The 14,334-nt window shown below is 46.4% G+C and overlaps 1 protein-coding gene across 1 annotated transcript in view; it reads left to right on the forward strand.

Annotated features, from left to right (window-relative positions):
* Window positions 1-11,700: 11,700 nt before the first annotated feature.
* Window positions 11,701-14,334, forward strand: part of GAS6 (growth arrest specific 6) — a 38,334-nt gene continuing 35,700 nt past the window's right edge. The window contains exons 1-2 of the mRNA XM_035317439.1: window positions 11,701-11,948; window positions 12,078-12,244. Of these exons, the coding sequence (XP_035173330.1) occupies window positions 11,879-11,948; window positions 12,078-12,244 (237 nt within the window). The 5' untranslated portion in view covers window positions 11,701-11,878. The remainder of the gene's footprint in view (window positions 11,949-12,077; window positions 12,245-14,334) is intronic.

Raw genomic sequence — 14,334 nt, forward strand, 5'->3', positions numbered from 1 at the left:
GTGTTAGAAGTCACGAGGACATGCCTACAAGCACAATAGAAAAATGAATATGCAGCTGGATATCTGCATACTCTTTATCCTACCTTGTCCTACTGAGATGAGTCCCATCACAGCCTACTGCACACTAACAAATTTCTGTGAGACTTGGATTCTTTTACACTGCAAGAGCTTATTCCAACCTAAATTCTGTATGTTAACTAAAGAAATCCCCCAAAAGAGAAGCAGAGATTGCTTAGACTAAGCTTTTCTATCCATAGAGTCATAGATTCACAGAATGGTTTGGGTTGGAAGGGACCTTAAAGCCCATCCAGTTCCTGGGCAGGGATACCTCCCATGAGACCAGGTTGCCCAAAGCCCCATCCAGCCTGGCCTTATATTGCTGAGGTCGTTCCTGAATGAGTTTTAGGAATCTTAGTATCATAGGCACTTTCTGCAGACTTCACCATACTTTCCATTATTGACGAAAGAAGAGTGATTGCTTTAGACTCTAAGCTCATTAGACTGTGTTTAGATTCACAGGTTTTTTGGTTACTTTCTTTTTTAATTTTAAGTTTTGAGTGTTGTTTAAAAGAAAATACCCAGGAGTCAACCAAGAGGTTTAATGTCAGTAAGACATTGAAGTTCTATGTTCTTATTTAGCGCCTGGATCTGGGAATCTAGGCTTGTGGCTCCACACCATGAACAAACATAAGCGGCTTGGCTAAATTCACAATGGACTTTTTGCATGCCTAAAGTAATACACACTGGTGTGTGCTTTTCTGGACCAGGCCTAGTTCAGAAAGCCCAATAAAATATAGCTTAATACCACTGTGGGACAATGTAATGAAATGTAAAGCACTGCTACCTACCAGAGACCCACCGGTGATTGATCTCATACAGAATCAATGCCTCTTGACTTGCAACATCATGAATTTAAACTGTGACTCTTATATGTACGCTGGAAAACATATAAATGCTTATATATATATATTATTTATAGTGTTCACTTAGACTTATATATAGGGTACCAAGTTACAGTCTTCTGTACGTTGCTTTTCACTTTCCACACACACAGATGTCTGCAAGTGCTTCTCTTGCTAATTCTCGTTTTCTACTGACCTTGACTTGAGGATCCACGGGTAATTTTGGATGATGTCCAGCGACTTCTGGCAGTGAATGAGGTGACTGTACCACCCTCTGTTCAGCCCTGAGGCCCCTTTGAACCTTCTGCAGAACATTGTATCACCATCAGCACACTTGATGTGCGTAAGGGTTAGCAAACACATTTTTTCCTGCCATGCTAATGAACGTGATAGCTTATGAATCAGTACATGCTATTGGAAGGGGCTGTGTCTCACCTTACCCAACATCACTGGAAATCTGCAGGCAGGAGCTGGGACCTCACATGCCAAAGCACATTTTTATGTGCAAACAAGGCCCTAGACAAAGGATAATCTGTGAGGAAGTGACACCCCAGGTCACAGATCAGTCTCTCGGCAGGAAGGTGGGTGGCAGGGTCCTGCCATGGCCTTACCAGAGACAGCCCTGAAGGCAGCTGAGCCTTTGTTACTCTAGCATGCCGATATTTCACAGTTTAGGCCCATTCTGGATATTCAGCCAAAGCTTTTCTTTCACGATGATGGCTGATGGGAAATGCCACGAGGAGTCCTTGTGCTGACCTGCGGGCTCCTCTGATGAAATACTGATGTGTGCAACACAGACATCCACCTTGGAGTAATCTCTTCTTAGCTGATGATTGTGTATTCAGGGCATGAATCATCTCATCCCACAGCAGACATCTGAAACATCTCGGGCACACTGTACCCCTGAAGGTGTCTACATCCCTCTGCTTGCCACAAAGCAAGCCAGGAGTGAGTGGATCAGATGTAAACATCTGCTCCAGATGTGTCTGAAGGCAGGTGAGACGATTGCTTCCTCACGCATGCATTTCCCAGGCCAGGAGCTTGGAGATGTGTCTCCCTGAGCCGCCCAGCTCAGCCCCGTGCCCATGTTTTGCAACAAAGCTGGCTTCTACGAGAGCTTTTGGCTGCCAGGCAGCCACTCGCTCTGTGCTTTGTGCCTTCTTCGCTGCTTTAGGAAAGTCCAGCACAGAAAGCATTGGTTGGGCTTTCTGAGGAAGGCTTAATTTTATCTCTTCCTCCTGCCCCCGTTCCCCACCACGGTAAGCAAAAAATAGTTAAATGTTTGGGGTTTGGTTGCACACATTGTTTATCCGTACTTGCTCCTGCTTCTATGTTTAACAGAGGAAATAACTCGCTATGATAAAGGATCACTGCATGCTGGTAACATCAGATAAGCAAAGCTGGACAAAAATGTTTGCTTTGGCATTTCTCCATTTTCTTTAATTTGGCCGGAGAACCCACTTTACTTCTGGAAATGTGAAGGCCCTGGATACGTTTGACAGTAACACAAAGAGTTTCACAGTTTTTCTAGTTAAAGTCTAAGACAAGGAGAACAATCCCGTCATTTCTTTCCCTCATGCACAATTGGCCTGGCAGACATCAAGCTGCACATATCAAAAAACCACAGGAATGTCACTCACGTTACTTTTTTGCCTTTCCAGAAAAAAAGGAGCCTTTGCACTCTGCTTATCTGCCACAATCAGAAGATGCACACCACCATTGCGACAAACACTTCGGGTTCAACACGGGGGACGAAGAAAGGAGCTTGCCTAGAGGGAGGACAGCTGCTCACCACACTGCAAGGCTCATCCTTACACCTTGGGTACAAACTGGAAGCCTTGCATAGGCTGGATTTCTTCGTTGCTTTCTTTTCCCACCCGTCTCTCCATCCTCTTCCTCCCTCTATAAAAACATGTAAGCAATAAAAATATTTCTAGGGCACAATATTAAACAATACACACCTAATGATAATAAAAACAAGAACTGGAAAACGTTAGTAAGAAAAGGTAAAGCTAATTTTCTAACCAGATAATGCCTGAAGGATTTTTTTCAGATATTGGGGTGTTTTCACTTGTAACAGACTGACTCAGTCAGCAGATTTCTGTTTAACACTGGCTCCTTAATGGGATACTTGATTTTTTTTTTTTTATTATCTATAAGCAGTGTGTAATTTCTGGGACTTAGATTTTGAATTTCTGGTTAGACAACGCAGAAGCCAGCTATAATTTCGTGCAAGTCATGCCTCTTTGCAGTGCAGCGGGTGCCAAACCACAGCTGAAAGCAAAGCGGTGAGAGACAAAGGGAACCCACCGGCTAACTGGGTGGCTGCGTTTCACTTGGGGAGAGCCCACACAAGCCATTTATCAGGAAATCGGGGGCAGAATCTGCAGCAAAGTCCAGTACCCGGTCCTATACACAATGTGCAGGGAACGTGTTCGTATCGCACCGTGAGTGGATAAAATGCTGAACAAAATCGGACACACCTGGTTCCCTGCTCCCCGACCACGTGCTGCCGCGTCACCGTCCCCTTCCCTCGCAGCCCCAGCTGGAGTCGGTGGTATCAAAACCACATTGCTTTCTGAACAACCAGACCTTCATTTTTAACTTAAATTGGGTTGATACAGCCTAACATAAGGAAAAGCTCTCAAAAGGAAATAATAATTCTCTCTTTTTGTTTGCATGCTATCCTACCTATTGCTCTTCTCTCTTTTCCACAGAAATCTGGAGATGAAGTCAAACACTGGAAAGAAAAGATGGTATTGTAAACCTTGAACTTAAGAAAATAAAGCCAAATCCAGCTCTTCCTGGGTTTTACGTCTGAACTTCCTCACCTCCACGCTTCAGCTTTCAGGTCTGTAAACAGGAATAATGCTTTCCTGTCTCAGAGCAATATTGTAAGAAGCTTAAGTGATTCATGTTTGTTGGATGCTGGGACATGGCAATGCGTTTGGGGATATTTGGGGATATGGATATACGTATACATGCATATTGGTATGTAGTTATGGGTGGAGGTGGGGACTTTTTTCTATTATTTTTGTGTATACCTGCTGTTTTCTCTCTTTACCATATCATTATTCCTAAAACACAAAGCTTTGTTATAGGCAAGACTGGCTCAATATTTGTGAGTGAAGACCACCTTGCACAGGAATGAAATACCGCACTTTCTTGATGTATATTTCATGCTGAATTCAAGTGCCAGTGCTAGAAAGTTTTGATATTTGACAACAGCAGCAGAACACAGGCTCAAAACAAGCTTTCATTTGCAGTGTACTGTCACTTTATCATATCTTTTGGAGCAATCTATAACTGAAAAGTGAAGCAACACTTCACCTAGGTCTCTTCCTCTGTAATTTTCTGGTTTAAATAACATGTTACTGAACAATGACATTTTGAACTTAAGCAAAAACGGATCGTCTTTCCTTTCTCTTGCCAGCACCCTCAGACACAGTTCACACAAGCTCCATGAGAAGCTCTTTGTCAGCCTGACTCCCACACCAGAGCCCACATCAATACCACCTTTTGTTCCCGGGGCGTGTAAGCCCTTCTGTATACCTCACACCTTCTTTTTAGTGTGCTTTTTTTTTTTTTTTAATTATTATTATTATTTTCCAAGTGTTCCCCTTTCATCCAGTTTTGGGAGATGGGAATTTCACAGCAGTCAGGCTGACCAGGAACATGACATCTGGAAAACACTTTCCCCATTGATGGCAGGCTCACAGCATGATACCTCTGGCCCAGCTTCCACTTCCATGCTGCTGTTAGAAGGCCTGATTCAGGTCTGACTTCCTCCCAACCTGGACAGCTACAATTTCCCTTCCAGAAACAAAACAAAACAAAACAGAACAGAACAAAACAAATCATCACCTATTTTAGAATTAAGCTCAGAACTCTTGCTTTCCTTAGCCTGTAGAAATCCTCATTTTGTTTTTATCTAAAATAGAAAAGTCAGCACATTGGATGCTCTATCCTCCATTCAAATTTACATATATATTTTTATTTATTTCTAAGTATTTCATTTATTTATTTATACATTTATTTTAATACATATCTTTGCACGTTCTTTCAGAAAACGACTCCTCAGTTTCTCAGTCACACCTATGGCTTGTCCTGCTCTGGTCCCCTCCCCTCCACCGCCACCTTTTCCCCATCCTTCACCCATGCCAAAGGTTGCGGCATCACACTGACAAACCCCGTTGGAACAAGCAGCTAATCGATCAAAGATTACAGAAAGCCCTGTTGTATTTTGCAACATGAACCTGCTGCCACTCTGCTGCACATACTTGCGTCCTCTGAACACAAAATAATAAAGATTTAGCCCAGAGGGCAAAATGCCTTCTTTGTCATATTTAGTAAATGTATTTTTAGCCCCTGAATCCATACAAACAGGACGGCAGGGCTGTGTGGGTACGTAATATGGCAATCAGCAACTTGCTTCTGTTGAAGACTCTACATTTATGGAATTTCATTTATGTTACCCCTTTTGTTGGCCTTTTCATTAGGGACAAATCACGAATGGACACACTTGGCTTCAACAAGGGGATAGGTATTTCCTGCTGCTAACAGGAAAAAGGTGAGCGACAAAAACAAAGCACTACAGCACGGATCAGCACAGGAGTGTACCGATGACTTACCAGCTTTTTAACCTGCTTAAACTAAAACCCATCCACAGGAGAAATGTTAATTGTGGCAAAAGGTTGAACCATTTTTCCTTACTTTGCCAGTGTTACCCTGGTAAACAATGTAAGAGAGCTCTGAGCACTTGCCAGAGCCACATCTCATGAAAACCAACCACATTTTCATCACTCACCATCCCTTTGCATCGTGTTACAGCTGGGAGTTCAGCCAGTGACTTCCAACAAGCCAACTTTTTTCCATCAACAAGAGATTTTTAAGTTACATCCTCATTGCTCTGTGTTAATGAGCACGATAAAGAATACATCGTGCTCTTCTGATAAGAACCCCTTTTGAAAGGCAGTAATGGAAATGTCAGTACACTCCCTGCTGCCTCAGGGACAGCTCACGCTCACATTATCTCTCCGCACGTCCATTCACCAGCTACTGCTTCTCTTATCCCTGCTGGTATTTTGTAGGGCATAACACACCGTACGGGCTTATATTTGTTCTTAATATTTGTCTGCAATATTTTTTGACTCCTTATGTCACCACTGAATTTATTTATATTTACTTCAGGCTTTATTCAATCAATTAAAATCCCCTAGAAAACAAGCTCAAGTGGAATGCATAAGAATAGAAACCATGAAGAAAACCCCCTAAGGGCCACAATACCTTAACTGGCCTAACGAAAGACCAATCACATCCACTCGCACTGTTGATGAAAGATCTTATGTCGCTCAAAAGTTCCTTCATGTTCAGAGAGCCTGCTTTGGGATCCTGGCTTGCTGGACTCCTGGCTTCACCGTAAGTCAGAAATGGGTTCCATATGTCTACACGGGGATGCCCCAAGCCATTAACCCAGCCCACAGTTAACCCATCCACAGGGATGAGAATCAGAGAATCACTGAGGTTGGAAGAGACCTCCAAGGTCACCTGGTCCAACCAACCCCCTACCACCAGCGTCACCCACTAAACCATGTCCCCAAGCACCACGTCCAGCCTTTCCTTGAATACCCCCAGGGACGGTGACACCATGGAAGAGAGAAAACATCTCCTTTTGCGTTGGTGCAATGCTTCAGTGTGAGATTCAGTTATCTCAGCTGCAGGGGAGCACTCAGCAGGCAAAGCGGTGGCCATGAGAAGAGGCTGATCCCTTGCAAGACTTACTCTTCTGGTCATCCACATATACGTGGATGTCTGGGCATGACAAGCACCCGCAGGAGAAGGAGCTCTTCTCCTCCCCACACCCACCAGCACAATGCCCCGCTCTCAGAAAACGTGTCTTGGACCTCTTTTTGAAGAGAGATGCCAGCTACGGAGTCTGTTACAAAGTGTAGTTTGAGTAAATTACGAAAGATAACTAACCTTTCTCCCATATCTTCCTCTGTGCATCCAGCTCCACTTCTTTGTCCAAGTGCTTTTCTTTCTCTTGAGCCTCTATTTGCCTAGCCTGCTCATCCATTTCTTCCTCTAGCAAAATTAAGTACATTTTGAAAATTAACTAACACACACTATTTGCTCAGAAGAGTTAAATGGTATAAAGGGACTTTTTCTGTGTTTGTTTTTGTTAGGAAATGTTTAATTTGAACGTGCTGGAGAAGAGGTATTTATGCCATTAGCGTTATTAGAGATCTCTTCATGAAATTTCACATCCTCCCTCAAAAACATTGGCTTAATCTAAACAAACATACATGGCTGTGTGGTGCCAGCAAGGATTTGTATTTGGAAGAGGGGAGAGGAAAGCAATTTTTCATATTTATCCGCGGACCTGAGAAAAGCCTAAGTGAAACCATGGGTTCTTCTAACAGCTTTCAGTTCAAGTTTCTCATCTTTCTGACAGATTTCTTTTCATCCCTGTCCTCATTCTACACCAATCTGAATCTTCAAGTAAGGTTTCACATATGCATTAGTACAACCTTTCCGTGGAGCTGCACGGCCACCCGTTGTTATGCTGAGAGCCTTGAAATCTTTTTAGAAGGCTTGCATCCTATTTTTTTTTAAACTCTTTCAGCTTTCTCTTCTTGACAGTACAAACACTTCACACTTTTGGTTTGCTTTGATTCATTTCCCACCCAGACATTAAGTGCAGCTGACATGTTTCAAGCTCCATTTTAAAAAAAAAGGAAATCAAGGGCTGTGCTAAAAGCCCAGCTCGTCTGCATCAGCAGTTGTCTCAGGATCCTTTGGGTCTATCCTTAACTGGACAGTGCATGTGCAAAGGCAGCAGTGTGGTAAAGGAACTGGGCTTCCTCATCAAAGCAGTTAACCCCCCAGTCTAATGGCAGCATCCCGGGGGTCCAAGAGAGATTTTCCCCAAATGGAGGAAGGCAAAGCTATTTTTTTCAGTGAAGTGAGAAGCAGACTGAATTATGCAAGGACCTCCTGCAATTTCTCCTCCTTACCTGCCACCTCTTCTTCAGCTTGGGGCAGGAGATTCGCTGCTTTTGCTTGGTGCCATTTAGTCCGAGGGATGGCCAGTGCAGGACCGTGGTGCATCGTGCCTGGGAGTTTGCACAGCTCCTCCACTGCAGTGGAGGGAGTGCCACTGCCTAGGTTAGCGTGTAGGTTTGCTGGTGCCTAAAGCCATTTTCAGTCACAGTTCTGACCTCTAATGAAGGGAAATCCCATTGAGCTGGAACCAAGACAGACACGGAGGGGATGGCAGTTCAGAGCTTCCCGTCCTTGAAAACTTCAGTTAATTTCCTGGCACCAGGCTTGCTAGGCTGGAACTCCCCAGATCTTAATGTGCTGAGCGCACTGGCATGCGCCCAGCCTGTAGGGCACGATCGTGGAAACAGCTTTCTTACCCTCACAGGGGCTAATCCTGTTGTCTTCCACAGCCATCTATGTTTTAAAATATTCTGCTGTAATCAGGATCAATCAAAATATTCCCATGTAATCTCACATCCTTTTACTCCTCCTACTTACAGGAGGAAGGAAGGAGGGAATGAAGTAGGGAAGGATGGAGGGAAGGAAGGAAGGAGGGAAGGAAGGAGGGAAGGAAGGAAAATCACACTTGGAAACCCTTTTCTCTTTTCCATAACGCGTTATCTTTGACTCTGAAGCTGTGAGACACATTCAGTCTTTTCAGGACATCTTAGTTTCAATCTCTCATTTTGTACATATAATTAGTTGCAGGAACTTTGCTTGTTTATAACAGATTTTACTACACTCTATAGCAATGACTTCTCTCTAATACCTTCTTGCAGTACTTTTTTATCACTTTTCTCAAGTGATACATTAAGTCTGTGATATTTGGAGCATATTTCTTATTAGCAGTGCCAGTAATCAATAGAATCTAACCCTACAAGTTCAGATTTACATCTGGAAATGTCTGTGCCAAGATAACACTACTAAAAAGTCAAAAGGGGGTCGAAAATGATAATGTGCTGAGAGTACAAGCAGTTCCTGTAATGTTCTTTTAGTATTTTCTGCAGTATTTTTCTATCCTGATTTTTACATTCCCGAGACCTCGCGGCAGTAGCTGAGATCAGATGGTATTAACCTGTGAATCCTGAAGAAAACGAAGCTTTGCTTTCTGTAACTCACCGCTTAAATCTGCCTCAAATCCCACGGTGCCAGAAGAACGGAAGGTGGAAAGTGTGACTGTCAGAAGGACCTCAGGGCACGTCCAAGTCAGTTTTTGAGGTCTGTGCCAAGCAACTTACTGGAAACTATAATAAAGAGAGGATTGATAGCCTCAATGACATGTTGGAGAAGGATCAACATTACACGTCAAGGACGAAATCATGTTTTTCAAACCCATTAGAGGTTCATGGAGTGATTTCTTTATGTGGAGAGGGATGATTCAGCTAAGATTATATATCAGAATTTTTAAAAAGCTTTTGACCTGGTCTTTCACCATAGGATCTCAAAGTGTGTTCTTATGAATAAAAGGATAAAAAACTGACTAAAAGAAAGTCACCATTAGATTACACACCATAAAGCAGTTTGCAGACCCCACAAAAATCTCTGCTGCTTAACATATTCAGAAACTTCATGGAGAAGTTCAACGCCATGATGACGGTTTGCAGATCACTCAAAATTCCTCTGAACAGTTGAGCTTAAACCGGCCATCAAGAATTCTGAAAGACTCTTAGAAAAAAGGAAGACTTTTCTGCTGGCTTAGTGAGCTGAATTGGCTTGCTGAGAGGAGGTCACATTGGTGACAAAGCCTTAAAAAGGGTGGGCAGAAAAGAGGAAGGGAAGAGTGGGATGACCTGTTTTGGTAGCAAGCTGCTGTTGGATTAGCTTGGCAGTATCAGTTGATAGTACTTTGAAAGTGGTAGGATGATAAAAGACAAATGAAAAGTAATATATGTGCATGCAAAATGATGCACCCACAGAAGGCAATGCTCACCATGTGTATCCGTGGGAAAACAGAACCTCCACTCAGGAAAGAGGTCTCAGACCTTTTGTTCAAAGCTTCTTGAAAATAACAGGTCTGGAGGTAGAAAGGAACCCATGGAATAGTAAGGGAAAAAAAATAAGAGAAAAAAGTAGCACAGTGCCATTGCTTAAATACAGTAAACCCTTGTCTTGAATGTAGTTTTGCATCTTGCATGTAGTTCTGTCCACTTCATCTGAAGAGAAATATAAGTGAAAAAGAGAAGAAAGATGAAAACAAAGATGGGGAATGATGACTCAGTATAAGTACAGGCTGCAGTCCTACAGCAACCTGTGTACTTACTGCTGCAGTGGCACTCGATCATTCGTTTCTTTGCCCTTTCTCTGAGATGATTCAGCACAATAACCTGGCAGAAAATACCCACACACTAAAAAGGGTGGAGAGTTCCTGCCATGTGAGTGAGATGAAGAGGCACAGCCCCATGGCTGCACGTGGACAGGGGGACACACAACTGAGGGAGGTGGAGGGCAGGACTGTGGCAGCTGCTCTGAATTAGAGTTAAATATCGTCGTTGGGTTGCTCTGATCAGGTTTGCTGCATGCCAGCACAAGAAGCAGATGTGGCAAGAGGACAGGAACAAGCAGCTGGTGGGACTGCTGCTTTCAGCAATGCCCGTGTTTTGGGAACTATGTCCCAAACAGAATAAAGCTGTGCTGCTTAGGAAAGGAGGTGGTTCAGAGAGCATACAACAGAGGTCTATCAGGTGATACAGTGAAGAAAAAAAGGGCATGATAATTCACTCTTGATTAGAAGACAGAAAGTCAAGGTACCCTATGGAATTATTAGGCACTGGATTTTAAATTGGTGGGAGAAAGCTTCTGTCTAGACTTTGTGCATATCTGGGACCTTGCTGCCACTCCTAGAGGCCAGAAGTACAAAAGCTATTTGACAAATTGATGGAGAAGTACATTTGGCAGCATGACAGCGACCACAATTTTTACCCAAGGGAGCTCCTCCTCTGCCCTTCAGATACTGAAAACTGAAAGAAAAGAGCACTTGGTGCTGGTTTATATTTTGTATCTCTCATATGTCAGCACTTGGCCATTGCCAGGCAGAGGACACCAGCCTAGGGATGCTTCCTTTGAGCTAGTAGGCTGCCACTTGCGTTTCTATTTAATTTACCTCAACCATATGTAATATAAATATATCATTTATGTTAGTTACATTCTATATGCTACAAATTATTATGGAGACAGGAAGTGTCTATTAGATATACCAAAACACTAAACTTACGTTGGAAAACTTCATGGAATCGTAGAATCATAGAATCACAGAATGGCTTGGGTTGGAAGGGACCTTAAAGATCATTTAATTCCAACCCCCTGCCGTGGGCAGGGACACCACCCACCAGACCAGGCTGCCCAAAGCCCCATCCAGCCTGGCCTTGAGCACCTCCAGGGATGGGGCAGCCACAGCTTCTCCGGGCAGCCTGTGCCAGGGCCTCACCACCCTCTAGAATTTCTTCCTTACATCTAATCTAAACCGATTTTTTTTAGTGTAAAACCATGACCCCTGCAGCTCCGGGGGTCTCCGGGTGCAGCCCCCCGGCCGCCGCCACAGGGGAGCGGAGGTCTGTCAGAGCGCCTCCCGCCCCTCACCTCACGCGTCCATCCTAAAACCCTACCGTAAACCCCGGCTTTATCTGTGAAGAAAATACAGCGGGAAGGCGTGGGGCGCATTTCTTAACACAGGCAGAGCCCAGCCGGCTCCGGCGCTGCCTTCCACCTTTGCGGTGGGGAGGAGAGAGGAGGGGAGGCGGGAGGGAGGGATGGAGGGAGGGGACGGGGGTGTCCCGCGGCTCGGCGGCTCGGGGAGCGATTGGGTAGGATGGGCGAGCGGCTCCCTGCTGGGCTCGGCAGGCTCCGCGATCCCACAGCAGCGCCCGCCCCGAGCCGCTCCGAGCCGCTCCGCTCCGCCACCGGCCCCGGCCCCGGCCCCGGCCCCGGCCGCCGCCATGGCGCAGCCCGCGGCGCCCTTGGGTGCCGCCCTGCTGCTCGTCCTGCTGGCGGCGGACTCCTCGCAGAGTGAGTACCCCCGCCGGCGGGTCGGGGACGCGGGGACACGGGGACAGCCCCCTCCCGGTGCCGCAAGGCTGCTCACCGCTGCCTCCCTTCTTCCTCCTCCTCCTCCTCCTCCTCCTGTCGCCGGCTCAGCCGTGCTGCTGCGCGCCCCCGAGGCTGCCCAGTTCCTGCGGCAGAGGCAGCGGCGAGCCTACCAGATCTTCGAGGAGACCAAGCAAGGGCACCTGGAGAGGGAGTGCGTGGAGGAGCACTGCAGCAAGGAGGAGGCCCGGGAGGTCTTCGAGAACGACCCCGAGACGGTAAGGCGGGGACACGCGGGGCGAGAGACCCCGCAGAGAGACCCCTGGTAGGAAGCAGCCAGGTGAGACCGCTGCAGCCCCCCAGCCTGGGCGCCTCGCCGCCCTGCTTTCCTCCTCCTGCCATCCCAGGTGGGTCGGAAGCCTGGCTGATGCCCTCATGAAGCAGTATGCCCGAGCGGAGGTGTCTCAGGGGAGGTATGGCAGCCCCTCGGGCCCCGTTCAGCTCGGTTAGCGGGTCTGGGGAGCGGCGGGTTCAGGAGCTGTCACCACGAAAGCAGGGGAGCACGTGTACGGGGATGCGGTGCTGCCGTGCTCCCCGGGACCCGCAGTTACACCTGCACCAAGAGCCAGCTTCTTTGCTCCTCTGGAGGCTGACCGCCACTTTGGATGGTGCATGGATGCCGCCGAGTTGCTTTGCGAAGCTCGGCTCACACACCCAGTTCCCCCTCACCCCCTCCCGTCCCTGCCTCGAGTCTCATATTCTTCTTGCAGAGGTGACCCGGCAGGGATTTAGCAGGGACAAATGTTTTTCCACGGGGCTCGGATGGAAGCCCGACGCTGGTGCAGAGCTTTCCGGCTAATGGTGCGGCACCTCCGGGAGATGACAGGACGGAGGGAGCGCGTGTGCGCGTGTTTGTACACAGGGCACACGCACCGGAGGCGAGGGAGGGACTGTGGAGCAGATGTGTTATGTTTCGGTCGGACAAGTCTTGACATGTGTGCTTCGTTAGGCAGCTCCGAGCCGCGGACATGGTGCAGCAGCTCCGTCTTACAAGGCGGTAAGGACGGCAAAGGGCTTTTCCTTCTGACAGTCCTTCTGTCACAGAGCTGACATTCACTACACAGGACAAGTGTGGGAAAAGCTTCCCAAATGGGATTTTCTGGCGTTCAGGAAAAAAGGTGATGTGAGGTCACCGGCTTTGCTGACTGGCTTCTGGCCAAGGAAGTTGCCAGAGGTGGGTGACACCGATAGATCAGCGTAGAGGGTGGCAGACTGTGTGAGTGTGTCAGGAGCTTTTATCCATCCTTGGTACTTATTGTATATATTAGAAAAAAAATAATACAGTTCTACTGTAATGAAAAGAATTAAATCATTTGGGCTTGATGTCTAACAGAAATTCTCTAAGATCCAGACACGCCATCTAAGCATGTTCTGTAGGACAAACAAAACTTGCTGTCGTTGCAAAGGATTTTAGTTTTTGTGCATTCCCTTCACTACTGCTGCTAAGTCTCTAGTTCCAGAAACCTCTGAAGAAATACCACTGGAGCTGGATGAGCTTCAAGCATCTGTGCCCCCTTGTTTATTTTACATGCACTTCTACACGAAAGTTCTGTATTTTGTAGTGGTACACCTCCCGCCTTCTCTTCTGAGACACAGAGCTCCCAAGAGCTTGCTCCAGGCAGTTCCTTGCTGTCAAATTTCTTGAATTTTCCTGGGCAGCAGCTGTGGCACCTCCTGCCAGGGGGGCTGATGGCCCTTGCTATCTGTTCTCATGTTCATTAGCAGTTTTCTAATAAGTAGTGGCAGAGTCCATGTGCACGAGATATTGTTATTGTTATAAACACTGGAAGCCTTCGGGGCTTTGTAAGGCATAGATGACTACTCTTCTGGCAGTGGCTGTGGCGTCGATGGACAGAGGATCTTCCTCACTGACTTCATCTTTTCACATCTCCTTGCCATGCATCTGCGGTAGTGGAGGTCTCCCTGAAACACTGGGGAGTTAACACGTTGCCATTGCCCTGATGCTGCGTTTACGCCCTGTCCTGTTGACTGACCGAAGAAAGAAGCTATCTGAGAGAGAGTTCACTGGGGAATGATGAAAACTGTTGAAAAACCAAGGCCTAGCAGTTTGAGGAGTTACGGTATCTGCAGTCACGCTTCAGCGTATCGTTGGGTTGCAGCTGGACCCTGTTGGTTAAGCGAGGACTTTTTATTGACTGGGGAAATGCACAGATTACTGTTGACAGCTGTTGATTTCTCGTGTGTAGGAGGGCTGAAATGTTCGTCTCTGCTGGCTTACTGTGGTTGCAGAGGTTGACTGCTGAGGTCCTATCAGAAAGAAGGAGCTGCAGCACTTCTTGTCTTGCAC

Source organism: Oxyura jamaicensis, chromosome 1 (assembly GCF_011077185.1).
Source record: "Oxyura jamaicensis isolate SHBP4307 breed ruddy duck chromosome 1, BPBGC_Ojam_1.0, whole genome shotgun sequence".
Classification (NCBI taxonomy): domain Eukaryota; kingdom Metazoa; phylum Chordata; class Aves; order Anseriformes; family Anatidae; genus Oxyura; species Oxyura jamaicensis.